Source organism: Benincasa hispida, chromosome 11 (assembly GCF_027475165.1).
Source record: "Benincasa hispida cultivar pf3 chromosome 11, pf3_genome.v1.1, whole genome shotgun sequence".
NCBI classification, from domain to species: Eukaryota; Viridiplantae; Streptophyta; class Magnoliopsida; order Cucurbitales; family Cucurbitaceae; genus Benincasa; species Benincasa hispida.
Genome location: NC_143488.1, coordinates 70,422,033 through 70,438,301, shown reverse-complemented (window position 1 = coordinate 70,438,301; position 16,269 = coordinate 70,422,033). Strand labels below are relative to the sequence as shown.

The window sequence follows — 16,269 nt, the reverse complement described above, 5'->3', positions numbered from 1 at the left end:
TTTAGTTTTAGTATTTTGAAAAATTATAATAATTTAATTGTAAATTAAAGTTTATTATTCAATTTTTGTAATTAAGTCATTTTTTAAAATTTACACAACTACTTGCGTTGTGGGTAGTATTAAACTAGTCTATATAAAAGTATGAAAAAGAAAAAAACATTTTTTTAAGACAATTTTATCCTAAATTTGTTTAATATAATGCATACCTTACCTTTTTTTCTCTCCCATATTGATTTTTTTGTTTCTAATCCCACATTCAAGTCTCCCTCACTATGTTCTTTTTCTCTTTCTTATTAACTCTCTGACTCTCTCCCACTCCATTGATCTTGACATTTATGTTTGAGTATTAATTGCTTATGAAATTTTAGATATTGTTTCATAGGGTTAACAGTAAACGAGAGCGTAACTCAACTGGTACAGTATTTATACTATCAATTTTGTGGTTTAAGGTTCAACTTTTCATTCCAAATCTTCATAATTTACGAGTCTTTGACTATACTTAATGGTGAAATTTTAAAGGTCGAAGCTTTTAACCTTCCACAACTATGTAAAGGGATCTCTTCAACTTTTATTTTTTGTAAAAATAAAAAATTTCGATCAATCAAGTTTCGCTACGTTGTCACAACAAAAGTGCATTTTATTAATGGAAATTGCAATGGGAGGCAAATGTAAAATGTATAGTTGCAAGCATGTCTTTGATGTATGGAAATTTGTAGATATAGTAAAATTCTCAAATTTCATTTTTTTTTAAATTTTTTTTATTTTGTATTCCAAATTTGCCAATTTTAACAAACGTATGCTCTTGCTCATTGATTCAACCGGAAAAAGAAAGAGAGAAAGAAGGATAGTGGAGAAAAACAAAGAGAGAGAAACTGATGAAAAGATCTCATTGGCGAAGATTCACGCGACGGCAACCGGGCGTGCACCGAGGTTGCAGCTGTCAATGGAGGAAGGTGGAACATTGAGCGGCGATGGTGGATGGAAACTGATGAGAGAGAGAGATGTGAGGGGGAATGGGCGGAGAAGAAGAAATTGAGTGTTTCTTTCTTCTTCTCCTTCTTCTTCTCCTTCTTCTTCTCCTTCTTCTTCTCCTTCTTCTTCTGCTTCTTCTTCTCCTTCTTCTTCTCCTTCTCCTCCTCCTCCTCCTCCTCCTCCTCCTCCTCCTCCTCCTTCTAAAAAAAAAATCTAAACTTAAATATATTATATATCAACGGTAGCAATTGTATAAACCAGTGAATCATTGTAAAGTATATCAATGATATAACCTAGTGTATTATTATCAAATATATCAATAAAATATTGCAATCAAATGTAACAACATTATACAAGAGTGCATCATTATCAAGTTTATCACTAGTATATCAGTCAAGTGTATTAGTTTATCAACAATATAAACAAATGAGTGATATCTGTAATTTATCGATCAATTACATCATTTTCAAGTATATCAAGTATATCAATCAAGTGTATCGAATTTATCAACAATATAAATAAGTGCATGATTGACAAGTATATCATATATCAAGTATATCAGTTTATAAAATATATCAAGCGTATATCAGTAGTGTATCAAGTGTATCAGGTGTATCAAGTGTATCAGGTGTATCAAGTGTATATCAGTAGTGAAAGCATCGTGACATTTTACATCTTTTACAATGTGGGTTGGACTATGTTTTTTTCATTTTTGTAAACAACAAAACATGTAGGCTATGTGCCTAATTAATGTATTTTGTTTTGCCCTTTTTGCAAGTGCCCCTTTTATTAAATTAGTGTAAATTAAAATTTGGAGACAAATAAATGACAAACTAAAAATTATCATGTGTCTCGTTAATGGTCATTTGATCACAATGATAGGCTTGTTGAATTCAATTGTGATTAAGCCTAGACCATGATCAATAAATTTGACTAGTATTCCAATTGAGTCTCAAATTATAAATTTGATCGAACCGAATAATTAAAGTCATTCGGATCTAAAATCTAACCCAAAGTAAATCCATGGTGAAAAATTAGGCCAAATAAAAAATTATACCTAGCATGGGCCCAATTCAAGTCCAATTGTTAGGCCCAAAAGATAACCAAACCCAGGGCTTTTGAAAACTCTATAAATAGAAGCATTATCTTTAATTTATCTCTCTCTAATTGTACATTTCTCTCTTCCACTTGTCCATAAATTTTCATCTCACACAATCAAATAAACTCTTAATATTAAACGATTTTGAATATAAAATATTTTATAATTTATTTCAATAATCTAATTCTGAAATGTTCGTATTATCTTAATTTATAACTTATTATGAAATACCAAATATTTTTAAATTTTTTTTTAACCATCTCCACTCCTTAACACTAAATAAAAAGATCTCTTCTAAATTGTTTTCTACAAAAACGAAATGCTTGTGTTTGCTAATATACCTCCATTTGTGCTATTTTTTTTCTTCTAAAAATAGAGTTAATATATTTAGTAAAATTTTCAATTTAATCTAATAATCTTTCAATTTAATTATTAAACACAACTATTTTTTAAAAATCAATTGGTTATCAAATGATCATAAATTTTTAAGTTTTTATTTATTTACCCTTTAAATTTTAAAGATATCTAATAAATTATTGAACATTCAATTTTTTGTATCTAATAAATCTTTCAATTTAAATAGTCTAATAAATTCATGGAATTTTCATTTTTGTATCTAATAAGTTCTTTAACAGATTAAAAAATATTAAAATTAACTGCTTTATTTGAATTTTATATCTAAAAGAATTCTCTAACTTTCAATTTTGCTTGTCTATAAATTTTAAAAATATTAAAGATATCTAGATTCAAAATTTAAAATTCAATAACAGACGGGAGACAAAATTGAATAAATGCACATACACAACTTCCAATTTTTCTTTTTCTTTTAGAAAAAAGTAAATAACACATGGAATAGGAGAATTACAATTTTTTTTTTTCTTTTTTTGAGTAAGGAGAATTACAACTTTTAGCCTCTTTGGTAGGAAGATAAATATCGAAACATAGAGGATTAAACTGTAATTTCATTAATTTCCCAATTATTTTTGTTATTTGATTTGCCTACCAACCACCGGCCGTGTAGCCGCCATCCACACAAATGATCTGTCCAGTCACGTAAGAAGCCGCAGGAAGGCACAAAAATGCCACCACCGAAGATATCTCCTCCGGCTCTCCGATCCGCCCCGCCGGCGTCCGCCCGATCAGCCGCCCATATTCTTCCACAACCGCCGCATCCGGTTTAGAAATTGTTGTCCTAACCCCCCACGGTGCCACTGTGTTGACACGAATGTTATCCTTTGCCCATTCACACGCCAAGTTTTTAGTGAGTTGGTTAATTGCCGCTGCAAACACAAATTACCCAAATACTTCGAGATTAATCTTTAATTACCCGGTAATTATCTATGTAAATCCATACCTTTGGATGCCGCATAGATTGAAATTCTTGGCAAAGCAGTGACTCCTGCAATGGACGACACAAACACAATACTTCCATAGCCAGATGCCTTCAAAATTGGATGCGAAATTTGGGAGAGATGATAAGAAGCCTCAAAATTTGTGCTCATCATGTAATTGTAATCCTCGCTTGTGTGCTCTGTTGCTGGTTTCAATGTTACCGTCCCGGCGTTGTTGACCTTAAAACCAACGACCCATTTTCAGAATTTCGACAATTTTCCATTTGGGTTTGTTTAAGAAATAGGAAAATTAGAGAGAGAAATTACGAGGATGTTGAGTTTTCCATCGAAGATGGAAGAAACAGTGTCAATGAGGTGCTGACGCTGAGATTTTGAAGTGAGATCACAAACAGAGGCAGTGACTTTGAAGCCTTTTTGTTCCCATTCTTTTAGCCTTTCGTCGAGCTCTGTTTGGTTACGGGAACAGGTGTGTACGGCCGCCCCAAGTGAAGCCAGTTCTTCAACTATGGCGTACCTAAGAAATTTTCAAAGACTCAAAAGTAAGAACATCAAAAAAGGAATGAAATGAAATTTTGGATCGATAAGATTGATTAAGGGCTGACCCAATGCCTCGGGTTCCGCCGGTGACGAGGGCGGTGAAGCCGTTGAGAGACCATCTTTGAAGTGGGGAGCTCATCTGCAATGGATTTGAATAAAGAAATGGAGAAGATAAGGGAGAATCCTTTTGGATTTCAATTCTGTTGGTAGATACCCAAAAATGAGATGGCCCACAATTTATTCTCTCTCCAATACTCTCTGCAATTCATTTATGAAAAATATTGAGATGCATCTAACTTGTATACCGTCATAATATGTAAACGAGACAAATTCTTTTTTTTTTTTCTTTTCAAAATTTTTATTTTGAGAAAGAATACATATCCATGAATACATAAGAGAATTACTTGGCTACACTACGTATTCACATTACTTATTAACAATGTGTCATCTATATCCACGTAAGTAAGCAGAGAAATATACAATACAAAGATAATGTATAAATACGATGACTTATATTGGACGCTGCTCTATAATTCTAAAATAGATTCAAAATATAAAAGTCAAAAGCATAAAAAAAAAATAATAATCTCAAGACTTCTGTATGTATTATATAATGTCCTTTCCTCCATAGAAATATAAATACATACACATCAAACAATATTTTATATAATTAATAATGTGCGCTGGAAGAGCATGGGACGTAATCCGTGCTCATAAAAAAAAGGGCATTTTTGGTTAAAAAAAAGAAGGAATGCGTTGACTTGCCGGCTTATACCTTTCTAGATCTCGAAATTGTATGTTTTGGGTTTGGACTTTCATTGTATATTTCCTAATGAAAGAGAGATTAGAAAAAGTCTTTAACATATATAAACAAAGATAAATTAAAAGAAAAAACACCAATAGCTTTTACGAATTATATAGGTCAAAAGAGATAAATCCTAAGCAATCATTTGCCGCCCTTCTAATTTTTTAAAATTAAAAGATTGTGTATGAAAAACTTAGAAGGTAAAGTATCAGAACTTCCTTGATTTTTTTTAATACGGATTCTTCTAACAAATATATAAAAGTTACTTGATCTTTTCATCGCTCTAAATTGTTTGATCTTTTCATTTTACTCTATTTTGACATCGAGTATTATAAGTCATTATCTTGCTAGAAATTTTTAGGAGATGCACCTACTTTTTGTGCATCCTATCATAATCAAACACAAAAAGAAAATTAAAAAAATCTAAAAAAAGAAGTAAGAAGAGATGTGATTAGATAATTGAGTGAAATGTACAAAGATAAATGTAGACTAAGATTTACATAAATATTTTTTATTTTTAGGATGGACAAAATTTTATAATATTTCAATTTTGAAACTGGAAACTCCTTTTTTGTTCACTACACCCTTCATGTTTGAATAGAACATATATTTCCAAAAAGATTATAGGGTTAAAAAGCTGTTTCTATTGAAGTTAATATTGGAATATCCTAAAAATAAAAATCTATTTCTTAAACCATTTTTTACAAACCTGTCTCTTTTTCAAATTTAACTTTGGCACATACACTTTTTTTTTTTAGGAGGTTCATATTCTCATATACTTCATATTAGTTACATTGAAAATAAGTTTTCTTTTTTTTTAGTTTTCACTTTTGATTTCTTATCTCTTTCATTTTCACTTCATGTTGAAGGATAAATTTTGGACCAACTACAAATTGCCACGTCGTTTACTAAATTAATGATGAAATTCAAACATATTAAATTTGGGACCAATTAGGAGTTGACATGTGTCCAAATTGAAGTTGAAAATAAATTTGGATGATAGCACGTGGTTTCATCATGATCGTTGAATTGGATAAAATTAACTTGGTCTAATTTAATATTATTATTATTGGGTTAAAGTATCTAAACCCAAAAATATGTTAATTTGACCTAGATGTTAAATCAAACCCAAAAACCCATGGGTCAACCAAGCCGAAGCCCATGAATCCCACATGAGAACTCTATAGATAGAGAACTCTCTCCATTTGTAGGGGGTCAGCAATTCTACCTTCAGAGAGCCCAGACAGAATTCACCAACAAATAGAAAACTCCTAAGACTCCTAAAAGACAAAAAAAAAAAAAACTCTTCCAAGACCCTTGAAGACACAAAGACTCTTCCAATACTTCTACTTCAAGAACGTTCGATGCCTTTCTAGACTTCTACTTCAAGAACGTTCGATGTCTTTCTTCTTCAAGTCAGGATATCCACTCAATCGAAAGAGAATCAGAGGCTGAAGTACTAGAGATTGAATCACATCACATCAAATCAACATCGACGTCAACACTAACTCAAGCTCAACTCCGCGGAATAAGTTTCTCCGGAAATTTCATGTGAACCCTTCATTTTTAAAAAGTTGTTACGGATCCTATTTGGTATTTCATTTTACAATAGATTGTTTCATTCAACAAGAGATTTTTTATTTGAAAATTTTGAGACTTTTTTCTTTCCCCAATAAAGAACATGTCAATGTCATATAGATTTTTATTTTTCCATTTTTTAAAAAAGAAAAAATCTATTGTTCTTTTGTATTGGGTGGAATTTGATTTTCATGTTTGCCTTCTTTTCTTGAAACGAAGCGCGGTGAATTGTTAAAAATCTTTTTAATTTATTAAAATTTGTGACATGAGATTGGAACATACACTCAATAATCCAAATTAAATTAAATCGGTACAATCTTAGTACTCATAATATCTAATTTATTCCAAAATATTCTTTTAACTCCTAGTTTCTTTTAAAGAACACTTCTATCTTTGTTGATCAATTTTTTATTATGTGCCCCACTACATTTTGGATTTGGATGTATTTATTTTAAAAAAGTACGCCTAAAATAAATATAAAAAAGATATTTTTCCTATGTTGAGGCTTTAATCAATTATCCCACTGTTCTAAAGAAAAGAAAAGAAAAAACAATCTTTTGTTTGTGGACGATTTTAGGGCTGGGCCTCAAAGATTCTAAAAAAAGCCCACAATCTCGGCTCGATTTACCAGGCCCATACAGTGCGGAAAGCGTTCTTAATATTCACATGGCCATGCTAATAAATTTTGGGTTTCGACCTAAAAGACTCTAGAATAGTGGCTATATCTATTGAACATTTCATTTTTTTTTTTTTTTTTTTTACAAAAATGACTTATTGGATTTTGTTTTTTCATTAATGTGAGTGGCTATTTACAATTTAGCCATAGGTCTCACGCACAAATATATATATATATATATATATATATATATAATTGTGATTCTCTCTCCTCCATGCGCTTCACGCTCATTAATGTTTTTTTTAATAAAAAAGAAAAATCATGGATTCTTCCACTTCCCCTTTCTTCCTCTTTTTCTCCTTCCTCATCCCTCTTTTTTCTCTTTTCGACGATTTCACACGCCTCTGCTGTTGCTGTTCGCTTGTCGAATTTGGCCGATCGCCGCCTGTTGTTCACCAGTCTGCCTTTCGCTTGTCAGATTTGACCGCCGTTTGCCAGTCCGCCGCGTTCCATCCATCCTCATTCATCAGTCATTCGCCCATTAGAATCAGTCTTTCGTCCTTGTCCATCAATTTCCATCATCATCAACTTTCAATCACCGAGGTAAGTTGCTATTTGTCTTCTCCTTGATTCTCTCTCCCATTTGTAGTTTTTTCCCTATCCAGACCCGTGGAGGCCATGGCTGAGAAGAATTAAAGATGAAGATGGAATATTATGTGTTATAGGCTCCATATGATGATAGAGAGATGAAGATGGACTATGTTTGTGTCGCCTATACAAATCCGCCACACTAAGATCGAGGATAATTTTTTTTTAAACCTTAAATATACATGTTATAAACCCCTAAAGGAATATGAATTTTTTTACTTGATATATGTGAATTATATACTGTTTTTTATTTGATATATACTATGATTTATGTTGAATATTAAGTCAATATGTGATTTATATACTGTGTCATAATTGATAAAGAAATTCGATTAAATAAATATATACTCTTAATTTTGTATATTTTAATATCTACTGATCTTAATTTTGTATATGTTCCAAAGTATATTGATAATGTTTCAATGTATTTGTTAGAATATAAAAATTAATTGAGAGTTTTCTTTTATTTATTTAAATTTTATGTGTATTGTGATATATAAAAATTTTGATGTGTTGGGATTTCAGATTACTTAAATAGATATATATACTGTAAATGAAATTTATGATATATACTGCGATTTATGTTGAACATAAAACTAATATTATTTATATATCGTAGTATATTTCATATATTAGATTATAAGGTGATTTTGTGTTAAGCATTGAATCAATATCTAATTTATATATTGTGGTATCTTTTATATATTGGTTAAAATATTTTCAAATACCTAACAAAATGTTATGAAGTATATTTTTAAGGGGAAGTTGCATGAATATTTATTTTACAATAAATATTAGAGTTTATGTAGTAAGATAAAAGTATTTGCAAATATAGATTTTTTATATTAAAAATTTAGCTCAGAAAAAAGAAAAGACTAAAATGGACATGGGCCTATATAAAACCGTTTGGCCACAATGTAAAGGACTATTTTACTAATTATAAATTTCATTTCGACCCTTCATCTTCTTCCGAAAAAAGCAAAAAACACTTCCAACCCTTTCTAGCTCCGACAGTACCGTCTCCTTCCGATTTCAACCTTTTGATTTCGACAGTGCCGTCTTCTTCCCCATCAATTTCGCTCCAAACTTCAAAAGGTACGTTGTTCTTCTTCGTTTCTTTTTTTTCTTCTTTTTCCTTTGTTCATCTCTTCATCATTGATAGCAAGAATTCGAAAACGTAGGGCTTTGTTCTTCTTCCATTGACAGTTTATATAAGAAGATAAATAGTTATTTCAAATTAGGGCTACATGTATTCTCCAGCTTTTTTAGGTGTTTCATTTTATTATGCATTTTGGTCATAGTGTAGTCATCACGGTGTAGTCATCACAGCGTAGTCATCATAGACTAATAGTCATCGAAATGTTGATTATGTAAAGATTATTTGTAATGTTGATTGTAATTTGCTAGTTTTTCGAGGAATATGTAGATAGTTTATTGTTGACTGTGTTTGATTGCTAATTATGTGAAGATTAGTACTGTGTTTCGTTGTGATTTGCTGATGTTTCGATGAATATTATGCTAATTTAGTTATTTATTGTTGTTTAACTGAAGTTATCACTGATGCTTTAGGGAATATGTTGATAGTTCATTGATAGTTTGTTGATGGATTTGTCTATCAACAAACTATCACTGACGGACTCTATCATTGATACCAGTTTAGTTTCATGTACTGTGGTTTGATGATTGTTTATTCATAGGAAAAGTATCTATCACTATTATTGCTATCAATGATATGAATGTAATGGTTCCACATGTTTGTTTTTAGGATAGAAGTTATTACTGATGCTTTACGCAATATGTTGACAGTTCATTGATAGTTTGTTGATGGATTTGTCTATCAACAAACTATCACTGATGGATGCTATCATTGATGCTAATTTAGTTCCCTGTACTGTGGTTTGATGATTGTTTATTCATAGGAAAAGTATCTATCACTATTATTGCTATCAATGATATGAATGTAATGGTTCCACATGTTTGTTTTTAGGATAGAAGTTATTACTGATGCTTTACGCAATATGTTGACAGTTCATTGATAGTTTGTTGATGGATTTGTCTATCAACAAACTATCACTGATGGATGCTATCATTGATGCTAATTTAGTTCCCTGTACTGTGATTTGATGATTGTTTATTCATAGGAAAAATATCTATCACTATTATTGCTATCAATAATATGAATGTAATGGTTCCACATGTTTGTTTTTAGGATAGAAGTTATCATTGATGCTTTAGGCAATATGTTGACAGTTCATTGATAGTTTGTTGATGGATTTGTCTATCAACAAACTATCACTAATGGATGCTATCATTGATGCTAATTTAGTTCCCTGTACTGTGATTTTATGATTGTTTATTCATAGGAAAAGTATCTATCACTATTATTGCTATCAATGATATGAATGTAATGGTCCTACATATTTGTTTTTAGGATAAATAGAGAAAGAAAATAGAAAACATTGGAAGGATCAACATCTGGGAAAAAACACAAGAAGATCAAGGTCACAATCTAATGATATTTTATAAATTTATATGGATTTGTGGTTGCTTTTTTCTTACATTTATGTTATTGTTATATATACAGGAAAATGTATTAATTGTTCCAGAAAGTGAATGGACAAATCCATTAAAAGTCAGTTCCTTCATAAGTTTAGATGTCCTGTCTAATATAGAAAAATTAGATGAGCCATCACTCCAACTATTTAGAGAAGGTCCTTTTGGGCACTTCTTAGATTGAAAATGAAAAGGATGCCCAACCAACTCATATCACACCTTATTAGAAGGCAATGCACAACTACCAAGTAAAATATATTGGCCTTTAATTTAGAAGGACATATTTCAGAATTTGGCCTCAAGGATTTTTATTTAGTAACAGGTTTAAATTGTGATGATTACCCTATAGATAGTATCTATAGTGAACAGGAATCAATGGACAACACAATTAGGAACTTCTTTTTCAAGACAAATAAAAAAATTATAAGAAGAGAGCTCCAACCTACTTTTAATTTGTTAGGTTCTGATGCCAACATACCCATTGATATAAAGGTCAAACTTGCACACTTGTATTTTCTAGAAAGCTTCCTAATTCCTACACAAAGACATAACAAAGTAAGTTGGAAGCATTTAAAAATGTTGGATGACGAAGAAAGGTTTAGATCTTATCCATGGGGCAGAGTTTCCTTTGAACTAACTATAGAGTTTTTTAAGAAGGTTGTCATCAATAAGCCATCTTCCATTTTCCTCCAAGGATTTCTACTAGCTTTGGTATATTGGCTTTTGAAATTATACTAAGATTATCCAACCCCACTATTGAATTTGCACGAAGAATAAAAAGCGATGGACCTAGACTTACTCAATGGGAGTTTTAAGAACCTAATGATTGACAACACATCAACAACAATATTTTCAAAGCCACTGGTGTAAGTCTTTTATCACTGTTATTTCCTTTATTTTTATATATTATTAGTAAGTCTTTTATCACTGTTATTTTCTTTATTTATATATATTATAAGCATGCTATCAAATGATAGAAACTATAACTGATGTTTTAGCTTTTATGACATAGAAGATACCACTATCAGTGATAGTTTCTATCAGTCATTTGGAACTATTGTGATATCTTCTATCATTGATAGCATGTTATTGTAGATAGAAGCAATCAGTGATAGCTTGAAATCAGTGATTATTTCTATAAATTAGTTGTATCACTAACATCTTTATCAAACTTTCAGTTTACTGTTGCTTCATTTGTTCCAATTGAACAAGAATTGCAATCCAACCATTATGCCTATTTTGCGGAGGTGGAAACCAGAGAGATGAATATTGAAAAAGAAAAAGAAGGAAAACAAATGTCAACCGGGAGAAGAATTGCATCATTACAAGAGGCAATCGAAGAATTAAAAAGAGGACAAGAAGATATTAAGAAGGACATCAATGAAAAGCACAAGGAGATTCTTGATATATTGGGCCACATAAAAGAAGCTATCAGTGATAAACTTCCACAAAAAAAAAAGTAATCTCAAGAATCTCTTGAGAAGAACAAAGCACCATCATCTAGTTTGGAGCTTTTAGATGCAAGTTTGGAAGTTCTAGAGGTAAAACTTGTGATTTTCTTTTTCTGTAAAGAAGTACAATAACAAAAATGATATATGCATGCAGACTGAAGTTGACACTGCTAAGGACAAGGAGGCTCAAGATGATTAAGAGAATGACTAGCAAGAACAATTGCATGATGATCCTAAAGATGAAGATGAAGATCAAGAAGAAAAAGATAAAGAAGATATGACAAAAAAGAATGTAAGTATTGATTGATTGATGATCTTAATTATAACATTAGCATGCTATCAGTGATATCTGAAATCATTGATAACCAACTATCAATGATAACACACTATCATTGATAGTTTGTTATCAGTGATATTATAAATAATAGGAAGCTTTATTTACTTGACTGATACTGATAACACATTGATGTCATGTTATATTTAATTCCATGATTTCAAGTGATTGAAAAGACTCTTAAAAAAGTCCAAAAAAATATCGATCAAAGGTTGTCATCGAAAATATAGAGGACAACAAGAGACCAAAAAGACAAGTAAAACCAACCAAGAAAATTTTGGAGAACGCATAGAAACAAAAGAAAGACAAAAAGAAGGACTCTTCAAATGTATCTACCAAGGTGTCTCCAAGCAAAGCTACAAGGCAGTCTCCAAGGTGGAATGACGATGCTCTAAGCTTTGATCTCAAAATATCACAACTTTGATTGACAATAGAGAGACTTATTTATTGACAATAGACTTTTGTTTGACAATAGTTTGGAAATTATTTTGACAATATATAGTGATTGTTATGATTTTGGAAATTACATTGTTATTTTACAAGATCAATGATAATTATATTGAATCAATATGAATCCTTCATAAATGTGATTGATATAGTTGCAACTTTCAATTTATTTTAGAGGTTGTTACTAGTCCCTCCTGCCAGCACCCACCACCCAAGACTTTTAATCTAAATACCAACCTGTTAAAACACTAGTAATATAAACAATAAAACTCCCTTAAGGTTCTACAAAGATTACATAAATACATGCATGCAACCAAGACATTACATTTACTGAAGAATAACAGATCCCCACAAGCGACATTAACGAGATCCTTTAAAGCGACACTGGCGAGATCCTCTAAAGCGACACCAGCGATACCCTCTAGAGCGACACCAACAATACCCTTCGAGAGCGACACTAGCGATACCCTCTAGAGCGACACTAGCGATACCCTCTAGAGCGAAACCAGCGATACCCTCTAGAGCGATACAAAGCTTTTCCTGTGAAATTCTTAGCGATACTCACCTCAATTCCTAGCGAAATTTCCCCCGAGAGCGATATCCTCCTTATAAAATCCTCTAAACACAAGCTGCATAGCTTCTATCACTGATAGTATGGTATCAGTAATGCAATACGACCGTGTAGCATTTGGTTGGCGATTCTATCAGTGATAGAATTTATCATTGATGGATCTTCTACAAAAATGCTTATCTACTGTCAGTGATAGAATCTATCACTTCATTGTATTAATTGCTGACATAAGCTATTACAGATAGCTTGATATCATTTCTTTCAATTGTTGTGGCTAAAGGAAAACGAAAGCTTCATAAATAAAAACATCATATTGTGAAGCATCATATTGACTAAAGAATGGATATATCAACAACAAAGTCTGTTCCACTAACAACACATTACTAACAAGGTCTTTAATATATTTATGACAAACATCAATAACAAATTGTTTCATTATCTAATGGTTAAATTGATGACAACAAGCAACAACTACAATCTAATTGACAAATTGGTGAAAAACATCGGCTGTCTCACTGCATTGATAAATTAATGACAAACATCAATTACAAAACAAGCTTCTTCATTACAAACATCAATTACAAATCAAGCTTCTTCATTAAACAACTGGTGAAAATTTGCATGTCCTACAATTATGGCCACGACGATGACATCGATGCACTTCGAGCTCCTTTTCTTTTCACCAATTGATAATATTCTTTGTTTACGTGGTCGTCCAGTCGGACGTTTAACTATTGGAGGTAATACATTCACATCAACATCGACAGATCTCCAATCAGAATGATTTCCAATAGGATAAACTGATCCTTTATAGGTTGATAACAATGTACTGCAAAAATAGTAGTCTGACACAAAAGTATATATCTCTAAATTTAGCCCACGAATAACAACACAAGCATGAGCACATGGAATCTCCACCAAATCCCAAACATGAAAACTGCATGATTTATAGGCCAAATTTATCAAAAAGTGATTGTCCCCATCAACTACTTTATATTCTTCATTTTTAATAGGATCAACCTGAAAAATAAAACAGTCAACAAAATGTAATCAACTAGGTGAACTAATGGAATGTCAATGAAAACTAAAATATAAACGAAATTGTAAGTGATACTATCCCTACCTGATTAAATATTTTCAAGCTATTAGTGAAAACAAAAAATATCAGTGAAAATAAAAACTATCAGTGATAGAACATGTTATTAATGATATTTTCTAATAGTTAAGGTATTTGTACCTTGAAGCTTCTTGACTGATTGTATTGCTCTCACAACTCAAACTCTGCCCAACTAGTCAAAATAGTCTTCATAGATAATGCTGATTGACCCTTTTCATAAAACCAATTTTGAAGTATTTCTCTAATATAATCAAGTAATGATGCAACGGGGAACTCCCTAGGCTCTTTCAAAATATTATTCAAGCACTCTGAAATATTAGTAATCATCATATTATACCTTCTTCTCCTAGAATATGCACGTGTCCACTTCTCAAAATCAACTTTACTGAGATATTCCCGAATTGTAGGATATATTGATTCCATCCATTTCATATAAAACTTGAACTTATCAATTGTATAAGCTTTTGCACAACTATAATAATTTCATCAATTAAAGAATCCTTATAAATCAACTTTATATTTTGCAAAAGGTGTCATAGACAAACACAATACTCAACATTTGAAAAAACATTCATAACACCTTTCGGAATGCTAAAATGCCGATCAGAAATAATGACTAATCCCTCTCGTTCACCAAAAATTTTCCTTAAATTCTAAAAAAATCATCTCCAGAATGCATCATTTTCAGAGTCAACAATACTAAAAGCAAGAGGAAAAATCTGATTGTTACCATCAATTGTTGAAGCCGTCAAAAGAGTCCTGACATATTTACATTTCAAGAACGTCCAATCAACTGATATATTAGGTCTACAATGCTTCCAACCCTCAATTGATGCTCCAATAGCCATATAACAATACTTAAAATGCCCATTTATGTCCGCTTCATAGGTAGTAAATGTACCTAAAAGAAGAAAATAAACAGTTAAGCCAGATTACAAAAGGTATATATTGATTGATGCCTACCACCAATAGCTTCTATCACTGGTTGCAGTCTATCACCAATAGCTTCTATTATTTTCATGTTATCAGTGATGGAAGATATCAGCGATAGACTCCAATCAGTGATAGAAGCTATCATTGATAGATCATATAATAAGTCAGAAACAAGAAACCTGGATTCTTTTCTTTTAACTTCATAAAAAACTTTGGAATCAAAGCATATGATTCACGTGCATCGCCTTTCAAAGATTTCATTATTTGCTCGTTTGCCCTCCATACTTTATAATAGCTAATAGTTACTCCAAATTCCTTACGAACTTTATGCACAATATCACTAGGAGTTGAGGTATGAGAAGAACTAAATCTAAAATTATTTCTTAAACATTCAGCTATTAAGGACGAAGAAGTTTGCCTATGACAAGTTTGAATACTTTTTATAGAACAATCATGAATATCAATAAACTTCCTAAGCATCCACAAAACAGTCCGCTTGTAATGGGATGCCCTCACATACCACTGAAAACCATCTTGAACACACATAATTGCTCTTGAATTTGAGATTATAGTCTTAAATTCAAAATTCTTCTTAACCGCTATCAAGTAAAAACAATTTGATAAAATCTCTTTGCTAGCAAACACATCTTTTTCTTTCAAATCACGAGCAATATATATATCCATAATCACTTGGAAATCACCATCATCAATCATAGGTTTAGAAGAAGGAACAGTAGACAAATAATTCTCAGCTCCACTAGAAACAACATTAGAAGACACTTCCAAACATCAACTACTGGCATGAACAACCAAAGGATGTCGTGTATTATGTTCCTTAACTAAAGCCAAAAACCAAGCTATATCTTTATCTTCACGAATTTGAACTACATTTTGAACCTTATTCATAACAAAATCTAATAGAACGGAAAGTTCTATAGAAGAAGTAGACACATCCAAACAAATCTCCTTAACTATTAAACTCATAAAATCTTCAAAAACTATTATATCATCTACTAAAACTCCAGTAGATTTGTAATTCACATAAGAGTGTTTTTCATTCCATATTCCACTATGAAAAACAACTATTGGAATAACCATGTTTTAAAATTCCTGCAAAAGTAAAACAAAAACTATTGAATAACAATATCAATAGGTTCTAATAGCTATCAAAAGCAAATATAAATCTATCAATATCATTGATACCAATCTAAAACTAGGCATGCCTTTCAATGGATATCAATAAAAATTAATGAACA

The 16,269-nt window shown here is 31.3% G+C and overlaps 1 protein-coding gene and 1 pseudogene across 1 annotated transcript; both read right to left on the bottom strand.

The window, feature by feature from the left end:
- Nucleotides 1-2,854: 2,854 nt before the first annotated feature.
- On the bottom strand, nucleotides 2,855-4,248 carry LOC120091235 (tropinone reductase homolog). Its single transcript, XM_039049174.2, has 4 exons — nucleotides 4,026-4,248; nucleotides 3,730-3,937; nucleotides 3,426-3,642; nucleotides 2,855-3,351 (listed from the first exon to the last, which is right to left on the bottom strand). Exons 1-4 carry the CDS (start codon nucleotides 4,097-4,099, stop codon nucleotides 3,071-3,073), a joined length of 780 nt encoding a protein of 259 aa, XP_038905102.1. The 5' UTR covers nucleotides 4,100-4,248; the 3' UTR covers nucleotides 2,855-3,070.
- A 9,313-nt stretch (nucleotides 4,249-13,561) lies between these two features.
- On the bottom strand, nucleotides 13,562-15,289 carry LOC150032853 (uncharacterized; annotated as a pseudogene).
- Between the last annotated feature and the right edge of the window lie 980 nt (nucleotides 15,290-16,269).

What these genes read in the sequence shown, in the direction of transcription:
- LOC120091235 (XM_039049174.2), bottom strand. Translation starts at nt 4,099, where the DNA reads ATGAGCTCCCCACTTCAAAGATGGTCTCTCAACGGCTTCACCGCCCTC. An exon ending in GGCGGAACCCGAGGCATTGG is followed by an intron (nt 3,938 to 4,025) that starts GTCAGCCCTTAA and finishes AAAATTTCTTAG; the next exon opens with GTACGCCATAGTTGAAGAAC. An exon ending in ATGGAAAACTCAACATCCTC is followed by an intron (nt 3,643 to 3,729) that starts GTAATTTCTCTC and finishes GTTGGTTTTAAG; the next exon opens with GTCAACAACGCCGGGACGGT.